The sequence below is a fragment of the Triticum dicoccoides genome, chromosome 6A, assembly GCF_002162155.2.
Source record: "Triticum dicoccoides isolate Atlit2015 ecotype Zavitan chromosome 6A, WEW_v2.0, whole genome shotgun sequence".
NCBI lineage: Eukaryota > Viridiplantae > Streptophyta > Magnoliopsida > Poales > Poaceae > Triticum > Triticum dicoccoides.
This window is the reverse complement of record NC_041390.1, coordinates 71313192-71325697: the sequence shown is the minus strand read 5'-3', so window position 1 is coordinate 71325697 and position 12506 is coordinate 71313192. Positions and strand designations below refer to the sequence as shown.

The 12506-nt window shown below is 53.4% G+C and overlaps 1 protein-coding gene across 1 annotated transcript; it reads left to right on the top strand.

The window, feature by feature from the left end:
* Nucleotides 1-11050: 11050 nt before the first annotated feature.
* On the top strand, nt 11051-12110 carry LOC119315035. The gene has a single exon (XM_037589700.1). The coding sequence runs from the start codon at nt 11116-11118 to the stop codon at nt 11905-11907; it is 792 nt and encodes a 263-aa protein (XP_037445597.1). The 5' UTR covers nt 11051-11115; the 3' UTR covers nt 11908-12110.
* Nucleotides 12111-12506: the final 396 nt, after the last annotated feature.

Genomic DNA, 12506 nt, shown 5'->3' with positions numbered 1-12506 from the left:
CATCAAAATGCATAAACTCATAATACAACTGTCATCGTAACCTTAAGCGTGCGGACCCTATGGGTTCGAGAACAATGTAGACATGATCGAGACACGTCTCCGGTCAATAACCAATAGCGGGACCTAGATGCCCATATTGGCTCCTACATATTCTACGAAGATCTTTATCGGTCAGACCGCATAACAACATACGTTGTTCCCTTTGTCATCGGTATGTTACTTGCCCGAGATTCGATCGTCGGTATTCCTATACCTAGTTCAATCTCGTTACCGGCAAGTCTCTTTACTCGTTCTGTAATACATCAACCCACAACTAACTCATTTAGTTGCAGTGCTTGCAAGGCTTAAGTGATGTGCATTACCGAGAGGGCCCAGAGATACCTCTTCGACAATCAGAGTGACAAAACCTAATCTCGAAATACGCCAACCCAACATGTACCTTTGGAGACACCTGTAGTACTCCTTTATAATCACCCAGTTACGTTTTGATGTTTGGTAGTACCCAAAGTGTTCCTCCGGTAAACGGGAGTTGCATAATCTCACAGTTATAGGAACATGTATAAGTCATGAAGAAAGCAATAGCAACATACTAAACGATCGGGTGCTAAGCTAATCGAATGGGTTATGTCAATCAGATCATTCTCTTAATGATGTGATCCCATTAATCAAATAACAACTCATTGTTCATGGTTAGGAAACATAACCATCTTTGATTAACGAGCTAGTCAAGTAGAGGCATACTAGTGACACTTTGTTTGTCTATGTATTCACACATGTATTATGTTTCCGGTTAATACAATTCTAGCATGAATAATAAACATTTATCATGATTATAAGGAAATATATAATAACTATATTATTGCCTCTAGGGCATATTTCCTTCACAGACGCCACTGTCGATGACGACTACTACTACTCGGGAGGTGCCTACTACTACGTGCAGCCTGCTGACGACGACCAGGAGTAGTTTAGGAGGATCCCAGGCAGGAGGCCTGCGCCTCTTTCGATCTGTATCCCAGTTTGTGCTAGCCTTCTTAAGGCAAACTTGTTTAACTTATGTCTGTACTCAGATATTGTTGCTTCCGCTGACTCGTCTATGATCGAGCTCTTGTATTCGAGCCCTCGAGGCCCATGGCTTGTAATATGATGCTTGTATGACTTATTTTATTATTAGAGTTGTGTTGTGATATCTTCCCGTGAGTCCCTGATCTTGATCGTACACGTTTGCGTGTATGATTAGTGTACGATTGAATCGGGGGCGTCACAGTAGCCTTAAGAAAAAATAGCAACAACTTAGAGCTGATCGAGACTTGCTAGCCGACAGATGGATGGAAGTCCTTGCGGCCAATGAATACGAACTCGAACGCCCCTCCAAGAGCTACCCAAAGCGCATGTTGCTACCCCGTTTAGAGGAGGAAGCACTTAAGCCTACATCACCAGCGCATGATGCGGCTGACCGGCCACCTCACGGCCGCGACAGAGAGTCCTCCACGCCCTCCACTCAAGCCGCACCCCGGCGTCGCTCAAAAAATACCAAGGCACGGGGAAATGCGCTAGACCTGCGAGATATGTTGGAAGACAGGGCAAGGTAAACAAGATCGATCTACGGATAGCGCGGGCGCCCCACGACACGAGACGATAACCGTCACGCTGGATACAGTAAATCCGGCCGGGCCGAACACAGCAGACAAAGCTCATTTGAGCTACGTCGTGATATAGCCCAGTACAGAGGCGCCGCACACCCACTATGCTTCACAGATGAAGTAATGGATCATCAAATCCCAGAGGGTTTCAAACCCATAAAAATTGAATCATATGATGGCACAACAGATCCTGCGGTATGGATCGATAACTATCTCCTTCATATCCACATGGCCCGTGGTGACGATCTACACGCCATCAAATACCTCCCACTCAAGCTTAAAGGACCAGCTCGGCATTGGCTTAACAGTCTGCCAGCAGAATCAATTGGTTGTTGGGAGGACCTGGAAGCCGCATTCCTCGACAATTTCCAGGGCACTTATGTGCGACCACTAGACGCCGATGACCTGAGCCACATAATTCAGCAGCCAGAAGAATCTGCTAGACAATTCTGGACACGGTTCCTAACCAAGAAAAATCAAATCGTCGACTGTCCGGACGCAGAGGCCCTAGCAGCCTTCAAGCATAACATCCATGACGAGTGGCTTGCCCGGCACCTTGGACAGGAAAAGCCGAAATCTATGGCAGCCCTCACGACACTCATGACCCGCTTTTGTGCAGGAGAAGACAGCTGGCTGGCTCGTAGCAATAACATGACCAAGAGCCCTGGTAATTCGGATACCAAGGACAGCAATGGCAGGTCGCGTCGTAACAAGCACAAGCGCCGCATTAACAGCGACAACGCTGAAGATATGGCAATTAATGCCGGATTCAGAGGCTCTAAGCCCGGTCAGCGGAAAAAGCCATTTAAGAAGAACACTCCGGGCCCGTCCAGTTTGGACCGTATACTCGATCGCTCGTGCTAGATACATGGCACCCCCGAAAAACCAGCCAATCACACCAACAGGGATTGTTGGGTGTTCAAGCAGGCCGGCAAGTTAAATGCCGAAAACAGAGACAAGGGGCTGCACAGCGACGAGGACAAAGAGCCCCGGCCACCGAACAATAGTGGACAGAAGGGCTTCCCCCCACAAGTGCGGAGGTGAACATGATATACGCAACCCACATCCCCAAAAGGGAGCGGAAGCATGCACTCAGGGACGTATGCACGTTGGAGCCAGACGCCCCAAAGTTCAACCCATGGTCCTCCTGCCCGATCACTTTTGATTGAAGGGACCACCCCACTAGCATCCGCCATGGAGAATTCGCCGCATTGGTTCTAGACCCAATCATTGACGGATTTCACCTCACTAGAGTCCTTATGGACGGCGGCAGCAGCCTGAACCTGCTTTACCAGGATACAGTGCGGAAAATGGGCATAGATCCCTCAAGGATTAAACCCACAAAAATGACCTTTAAAGGCGTCATACCAGGTGTAGAGGCCAACTGTACAGGCTCAGTTACACTTGAAGTGGTCTTCGGATCCCCGGATAATTTCCGAAGCGAGGAGTTAATCTTCGACATAGTCCCGTTCCGCAGTGGCTATCACGCACTGCTCGGACGAACCGCATTTGCAAAGTTCAATGCGGTGCCGCACTATGCATATCTCAAGCTCAAGATGCCAGGCCCTCGAGGAGTCATTACGGTCAATGGAAACACCGAACGCTCTCTCCGAACGGAGGAGCACACGGCGGCCCTCGCAGCGGAAGTACAAAGCAGCCTCTCAAGGCAATTCTCCAGTCCGGCTATTAAACGTCCGGACACCGTCAAGCGCGCCTGGAGTAACCTACAACAAGACCGCCTGGCACGTTCCGAGCAAGCGTAGCAATACGGCCCCAACCCCAGCCCTTGCAAAACTGCGAAATCAGTACTACGCGTACATAACTACGCTCTGAAAATACCATGGGCACAGGGGGAGGAGCACGACCACGGCACGCCCAAAAATGCGGCTCAACCGCACTAGGGGCTCCCGATTTTGTCATTATTTCCTACTTTCAGGACTCCACTCTTCAGAAGGCCTGTCCGGCAACACAACCGCCGAACACACGATGCAACAACCAAGGAGGCAGAAAGCTACGTCGAACTCCCAGGTGGTCTCTATAACGAGCAAAATACCTGTCTTACATACCGTCTCGCAGCTCGCCCCTGGAGGGGGACATGTCATATAGTCCCATCTCTTGCTTATCGCACTATTTGTATCGTTCTGCTTTCACAGCAGCATTTTAAAATAAACAATGCTTAGCTTCAGCTTATTATTGCATTCTTTATTCATTTCTTTTTCAATACATATGTTCAGTTATGACATTTAGCACCCGTACACTTTGGTATGGTCCATACGCCAGGGGCTCAAGCACCCCATAATATGGCGTGAGAAGTCCGAACACTTTCACAAAGTGCGGCCCTCTGAACTTATAGCATTATATGCATCAGCTCCGAATCATGTCTTTGGTCAATAGTTGGGTTTGCTCGGCTCCCATGTTTTGGTACCTTACGTTCCGCTATATCGGCTAAGGTAGCGCTGGGAGAACTACTGCGATTGTGCACCGGTTGAGCTCAGCTAAGCACCTCAGTAGAGAAAGCTAAAACTGACTGTCATGATAGGGCGAGAGTTGGTCGCTGTTCGGGAGGTTTCGAGTCCCTAAAGACTTATGTCGCTTAGAGCGAGGAGTCGGCTTTGTCCGGCCTAGGCGTGTATAGCGCCCCGAACTCGGTCTTCCGAACACTAGGGGCTTTGCCGAAATTTAAAATTATAGAATTCTCTGGCTAGGTGAGAGTGATAACGCATTATAGTCCGATTGCCTTGTCTGTTGTGCTGAGCACCTCCCTCGAAGGACCCAAGAATGGGAAAAAGAGTGCTAAGGTTTATCCCGAACACCCCAACACTCGTGGCATGGGGGTAGAAGCCGACGACTTGCCATCTCTCAGACTCCATAAACGACCGCATAGAAGGTAATATTTTAAATTAAAACAAGCGTTGCATAGCGCATATGAACAAGTTTTCAGCGCACAGGATAAAACGAACAAGTTCACTAAAATATTACATCTTTGGAACATTCATCCGCCACAAGGCGGGCGCCCTTCAGGACGCCCTCATAATACATCTCGGGGTGGCGATGCTCCTTGCCCTGCGGTGGCCCATCCTTCACAAGCTTCTCCGCATCCATCTTGCCCCAGTGCACTTTAGCACGGGCAAGCGCCCTACGGGCACCTTCGATGCAGACAGAGCACTTGACGACTTCAAGCCACGGACAGGCATCCACCAGCCGCCTCACCAGCCCGAAGTAGCTCCCAGGCAGGGCCTCTCTAGGCCACAGCCGAACTATAAGGCCCTTCATGGCCTGTTCGGCCACCTTATGGAGCTCGACCAGTTGCTTCAGCTGGTCGCTCAAGGGCACCTAGTGTCCGGCCTCAGCATACTGAGACCAGAACACCTTCTCCGTCGAGCTGCCCTCCTCCGCCCGATAGAAGGCGGCGGCATCTGACACGCTACGGGGCAAATCTGCGAATGCTCCTGGAGAGCTCCGGATTCGGGTAAGTAACAAGTAATTCACTTTCACGTGCTTGCTTTGCATAAAGAATGCCTTACCCGCCGCTATCTTCTTCATCGCCTCAACTTCCTGGAGGGCTTTCTGGGCTTCGGCCTTGGCAGACTTGGCACTTTCAAGGGCCGCCGCGAGCTCGGACTCTCGCGTCTTTGAGTCAAGCTCCAAACTCTCATGTTTTTCCATGAGAGCCTGGAGCTCTTGCTGCACCTCGCCAACCCGCGCCTCATGTTTCTCCCGCTCGGTGCGCTTCGTGGCCGCCTTCTTTTCGGCCTCGGAAAGCGCTTGCTTAAGGGTCGCCACCTCAGTCGTGGCCCCTAGGACACCAATAGCGATCCTGTCATTTTTTGCAACTGCGTCTTTGTAAATATACTCCACAAGGTATTACTTACCTTCTTTTTCCTCGAGCTCCTTTTTAGCAAGGCCGAGCTCTTGCTCGGACCGCTCGAGGCTCTGCTTCAGTGCATCCACCTTCGTAGTCAGTGCGGTAGAGGCCAGCAGCGAAGCCTGCATACGCATATTGACTTAATTATGTTAGACTCCTACGAATGTTGTTAGATCCTCTATTCGGCTTTTCTTTCCGAACGCCAAACAGAGCATCAGGGGCTATTGTCTATGCAGTAATATTTTCACATATTTTTCACATACCTCAAAGCCTGTTAGCAGGCTGGCACAGGCTTCAGTCAGCCCGCTTTTGGCAGACTGAACCTTCTGGATTACCGCACTCATAATAGTGCGGTGCTCCTCGTCGATGGAGGCGCCGTTAAGCACCTCCAGCAAATTATCCGGTGCCTCCGGTTGGACGGAGGTCACCGGTATCGTAGGCTTGCCTTCTTACTAGGGGGCCGCCTGCCGGATTCTGGAACCATTAAAGGTTCCGGTGGGGTGTCCGGCCCAGGGCCGGACTTGGAGCCCTTGGGGGTTTTTCCCCTTTGCGCCTGGAGTCCGGGAGGTTGCCTTGTGGCGCCTCCAGGACCACCTCCTCCTGGCTTGGAACCTCTTGGGACAGCACCTCGGCGTCGTCCGTAGGCCGGGGGGAGGCAGTGGTCGGAAGTGAAAAACTATTCACATCCGATGAATCCAGGGAACCGCTCGACGACACGTCGAGCCGGGCTTTGGGCGGACTGCATAATTATATTCGGCGTCAGGAGAAGCTGTGCAATAAAGGAACGCCATGAGTCACTCAGGTATCCGAATACTTACGATTTTGCCAGGGGCTTGGCCCTGAGCGGCCACTCCTCTTCACCGTCGTCGGCGTTGGTGGAGTAGTCCGTAGGAAGGATCCTCCCTTTCTTGGACCCTCCGGCCTCCCCAGTTGGGGCAGCCTTCCTTTTCTTTTCTCCCCCTGCTGGGGAAGAAACCTCTCTTTCCTCCTCCTCGTCTTCGTGGGAGCAGTGCGCCTCGGAGTCATCGGACGATGAGTCCGACTCCGTCGGGTGCCGGGAACTCTTCCGGGTTCCCGTGGCCTTTTTCTTGGCCTTCTTCTCCGGCACCACGTAAGGTGCCGGAACCAGCAGCTCCGCCAAGCGGGCGTCCGATGGGTCTTCGGGCAAAGGAGCCGGACAGTTGATCTGTTCGGCCGTCCTCTGCCAGTCCTGTCAAAGGCACGGGGGCTTAGATCCCGCATAGAGTCAAACTATGAAAGACAAATATCCTGTAAGAGGTAAAAATACCTTACCGCATTGGCTTGATGCTGCGCGCTGAATCCGCGATCCTCGGTAGCGGATGCGGGAGCCTCGGCGCCCTTGAATAGCACCTTCCAGGCATCTTCGTACGTTGTGTCGAAGAGCCTGCTCAGAGTTCGGTGCTGGGCCGGGTTGAACTCCCACAAGCTGAAATCCCGTTGTTGACACGGGAGGATCCGGCGGATGAGCATGACCTGGACTACGTTAACAAGTTTGAGCTTCTTGCTCACCAGGTTTTGGACGCATGTTTGGAGTCCGGTCAGCTCTCCTTTTTTACCCCATGGCAGGCCCTTCTCTTTCCAGGAGGTGAGCCGCGTAGGGATTCCGGATCGGAACTCGGGGGCTGCGATCCATTCAGGGTCACGCGGCTCGGTGATGTAGAACCACCCCGATTGCCACCCCTTTATGGTCTCCACGAAGGAGCCCTCGAGCCATAGGACATTGGGCATCTTGCCCACCATGGCGCCTCCGCACTCTGCCTGGCGGCCGCCCACTACCTTCGGCTGGACATTGAAGGTCTTCAGCCATAGGCCGAAGTGGGTCTGGATGCAGAGGAAGGCCTCGCACATGACGATGAACGTCGAGATGTCGAGGATGAAGTTCGGGGCCAGATCGTGGAAGTCCAGGCCGTAGTAGAACATGAGTCCCCGGACAAATGGGTGGAGAGGGAAGCCTAGTCCGCGGAGGAAATGGGTGAGGAACACCACCCTCTCATGGGGCCTGGGGGTGGGGATGAGCTGCCCCTCGTCTGGGAGCCGGTGCGCGATGTCGTCAGACAAGTATCCGACTTTCCTCAGCTTCTTGATGTGTCCCTCCGTAACGGAGGAGACCATCGACTTGCCTCCCGCTCCGGACATGGCTGGAGAAGGTTGAGGTGGGGAATGCGGACTTGGGCGCTGGAGTTTGAGTGCGCGGAAATGGATGAGCAAAGGAGGAAGAAGGCGTGGATGGAAAGGTGGATCCTTATCCCCTTATATGGGCGGACGAAACTATGCGTCCCCACCAGCCTGGTAAAACTCGCTTATCTCCCAAGCGTCGTAATCAATGGCGCGGTTGGGTTACCCACGCCCGTATTGATGAGAATCCCGGGATAAGGGGACACGATCTCTTCTTCGACAAGACGTGCCAAGAAAACCGCCTCGTGAAACGCGCTAAGGTGGGACAGTAAAAACGGTTCAAATAAAGGCTTGGCTGTGGCGTGATGACACGCTACGGAATACGTCAGCAGATTAGATTTGTGTAAATATTATTTTCTCTATGGCAGTATGTGGAACTTATTTTGCAGAGCCGGACACTATCCTCGTGTTCAAAATCTTCTATGAAGTATTCGGAGGAGGAACCCGCCTTGCAATGCCGAAGACAATCTGCGCGCCGGACTCGTCGTCATTGAAGCCTGGTTCAGGGGCTACTGAGGGAGTCGTGGATTAGGGGGTGTCCGGATAGCCAGACTATAACCTTTGGCCGGACTCTTGGACTATGAAGATACAAGATTGAAGACTTCGTCCCGTGTCCGGTTGGGACTTTCCTTGGCGTGGAAGGCAAGCTTGGCAATACGGATATGTAGATCTCCTCCCATTGTAACCGACTCTGTGTAACCCTAACCCTCTCCGGTGTCTATATAAATCGGAGGGTTTTAGTCCATAGGACGAACAACAATCATACCATAGGCTAGCTTCTAGGGTTTAGCCTCTTTGATCTCGTGGTAGATCTACTCTTGTACTACCCATATCATCAATATTAATCAATCAGGACATAGGGTTTTACCTCCATCAAGAGGGCCCGAACCTGGGTAAAACATTGTGTCCCCTGCCTCCTGTTACCATCCGGCCTAGACGCACAGTTCGGGACCCCCTACCCAAGATCCGCCGGTTTTGACACCGACAGTCTGGGTGGGGCTCCTCTGCTACGCCTACACAACACGAGGGACACGAGGTTTATATTGGTTCGGGCCACCGTTGTGGTGTAATACCCTACTTCAGTGCGTGGTGTGGTGGATTGCCTCAGGGGGCTGATGATGGACAGTATAAAGGAAGAACAACCTCGCGAGAGGTGTTCTTGAGCTGGTGCGATGAACTGCTTGGGTGAGTTCAGTCGCCTCTCTCTCTCTCTCTGCTAGGGTTCTACCAGATCTCTCTATGTTTTTCTACTCTGTGGTGGCTTGCTATATTTATAGAGGCCCTGGGCCTCTCCCCAAATAATGAGCTGGAAGGGCGCCAACAATTGGCCATTTTGAAGGGGAACATGTAGTACAAGTTATCCTGACCAAAGGTGGTCTTCGGCTGCCAAAAGTACTGGTGATGACGCCGTCTTGGGCTCCACGGTAACCTCCGTCCTGCCGCTCTGTTGGTCTTGGTCTCGTTGCACCGGAATGGTAACCTTTGCCCGATGCCTTGGCCTATGCTTGCCCCCTTTGCACCAAAGGGGAAACAAGGACATTGCGCAGGCCGGCGCCCGCCTGGTCTCGATCGTCATGCCTTGCGTCACGGGTTCCTCGGGAAGTACCCCTGCCTTGGTCTCTCCGCCTCCTCGCGAGCCTGCTTGATGAGGTTGCCTCTGAGGAAGCTTTCTGTCGTCCGCCCCGCGAGGCTTGGCCCCTCGCGAGGGTCTTGAGCTTGAGCTAATGAAGATGGGCCGCGCTGGGCCCCCACTTGAGCCACGTCGCAGGCCGCAGGCAGGCAAGTCTGGGGACCCGTTTCCAGAACGCCGACAGAAGCCTTCTGGCGTCTGCGGCAATTGGTTCTGTCAAGTACTCCAGTCCAAACACCTTGACAACCGCAAATAGAAAAATCTGACATTTGCTTCGAGGCCGTCGGATCTGGGAGGTAGCGAATGCAGAGAAGGAATGAGGGATGGAGTGAGGAAAACAAAGGGTCTGAGTGGGGCTTTAGAGTCTTCCCCAATTTCGTTTGCAGATCGTCTGAAAAAAAAAGATAAATTTGAGCTAAGCGGAGCTAGCTCGCCAGATTTTGTTGAACATAGCTCAGGTAAATGGTACTATATAAACTGCAATACACATAGAAAACATTAAATAAATGCTAAAAAGACAAGAACAAAGGACCTCAATAACTGGCGAACGTTCGTTGAGAAGGGTTGGCATTTGCAGACGGATTTCATGGTTGTTTTAGTTATAGAAGGATGACAACTTCTTTAGAATAGCGTGCCAGTCTCTTACAGAGAACGTTATTATTTTCTTTTGAAAACTGCCACCGTTCGATCTGGATCAAACGGCCATGAGGGGAGTGTGTCAGTGGAACTGCCAGAGACTTGACGATCGCCGTATATCATTAACGAAAACAAAATGACGTGTCCGATTGTGAATAGCACCAATACGGCAATACGTTACTGTTTACATCCAAGCTATGAATTTGGCAATGTTCACAGTTTGACTTATGTACATCTTTTTACTATGAAGGTATGTATCATATACTCCTACTTATTTTGTTTTAAGTTTTCCTTTCCGGTTTCACCACCTATCCAGATTAGAACGTGACAGAAAAAAGCAAGAAACGGTGAACCGATCAATTCGAAGCACCCCCCGCCGCTTTGCAGGGCTAACAGAAGTTGGCACCGAGCAAAAGCAAAAGCAAAAGCGACCTTGATTTTGACGTAAGTAGGGGGGTCTGAACTGTCTTCCATATACCCCTTTTCTGCTCACCCCTGATCCGATGAGGCGCCAAAGCGGATTCCACTTGTCCACGCCGTGTTGATCCTCGGCCGTCGGCTGCGCGCAAGGTGCTTCGGAATTCGGCTTCCAGAACGTGATTTTGGACTGTGTAGTATTGTAGTGTAGCGCACCTCGCATGGTGGCCCCGTCTAGAACTAGAAGCGTGATGGATGGGTCATGGGTGGATACGGGAGGGAAGTTCCTGGGCTGTTCGTGGCAAACGGAGGAGCGTGAATAATCCACGCCTGCGCGAAAAGAAACGGGAAGAATCCAAGCAGCCGGCCGCAGGCCCAAGGAGAACGATCGACGACCACGGGCGGGCGTAGTAAAAGACCGCGTCGCTGTCGGGGCCGCGGCCCGCGCGCCCACGCCACCGGTGCCGTGGCCCCGCGTGCCGCGCCCGTGCGTGGCCAGCACCAGCGGCTTCCCTCCCAAGCAACCCAATCCATCCAAGCACGCCTCGCTCGGCCTCGGTTTCCCTTGCTCCTCACGCCCGCCCACGCCCCCGGACGCGTCGCCCCACGCGCATTCGCCTTCCTTTATAAACGCGGGCCACGCCGCCCGCCACACACCAGTCACGCTCACACGGTTTCCTCTCTCTTTGCCGCCACCACAGCTCCAGCTCCAGCAGCTAGCCACAGCAATGGCGCGCCTGGCGACCATCCTCAGCTTCGGGGACCGCGCCGAGGAGGGCGCGGACGCCATCCCGGAGCCGCAGGAGGACTACCAGGGAGAACACGACGACGACGACGACGCGGCGTCGGATGCCAGCGGCGACAGCTTCGAGTTCGCGTTCGCGCGGCCGCTGGCGCCGGCGGGCGGGGAGGCGCTGGCGGACGACCTCTTCGCGCACGGCCGCATGCTCCCGGCCTACCCGGTCTTCCACCGCCGCCAGGCCCGAGACGACGACGACGCGGCCACCTCCGCGACGGCGCCGCCCTCGCCGGACACGTACTGCGCGTGGGCGCCGCGGTCGGCGCCGGGGTCGCCCGCGCGCGAGCCGGCGGCGGCCTTCCCCAAGAGCGCGTCCACGGGCACGGGCGAGGCCGCGCGCCGGTTCCGCCTGCGCGACATCCTCGGCTCCGGCGGCCGCTCCCACAGCGACGGCAAGGAGAAGTTCCTCTTCCTGCAGCCGACCCCCGCCACCAAGCCCAAGTCCAGGACGAGCGCATTGTCCACCCCGTCGGCGCCTGCCGCCAAGAAGACACAGGCGCAGCAGAAGCAGGGCAAGAAGAAGGGCGCCGCCGCGGCCCCGACGGAGATGGACATGGCCACCGCGCACCGGCTCTTCTACAGCAAGCCCGGCGCGGCGGCCGGCCCCGGCGGCGAGAGGACGACGACGACGACGAAAACGTCGTACCTGCCCTACCGGCCGGCCATCGTCGGCTTCTTCGCCACCGCGCACGCGCTGCGCCCCAAGCACCACCCGTACTAGCCGTCCCCTGCTCCGGCCCTGCCACGATGAATCATGTCAGAATTAAATTAGTTGGTTAATTCGTTGGGTTTCCTTTCTTTCTTGGTGTGAGATGAGATGCTACCTACGACTCAGATCCAGTCAAACCCTGCTGCTTCTCGTTCGCTGGTGTAAATATAATATAAAAGTGGATCGCGCCGCGCGCGCTCTTTCTTGACCCCGAACTCGTCAAACTCGCCGCCGCGTCTCCGTGTCAACTCTGCCGCGTCCGGGCTGATCCTGTCTCGCAGATTACTGCAGTTTGTTATTATCCCCGGACCGGTACAAGTTGGTTGTTTTGGATAATCTATCTATCTACTCCCTCCATTCCAAAATATAGTGCGCCCGCGCTTCCCGAGGTTCAACTTTGACCGTAAATTTAACCAACAAGACCAACTGCGGCGGAAGAAAAAATTATATAATTGAAAACTTCTTTCGAATACGAATTCACTGATATATATTTTGCTCCCGCCGCAATCGGTCTTGGTAGTTAAATTAACGGTCAAAGTTAAAGCACGTAGATAGAGGAAGCACTACATTGTGGAATGGAGGGAGTACTTCCTCCGTAAACTAATATAAAA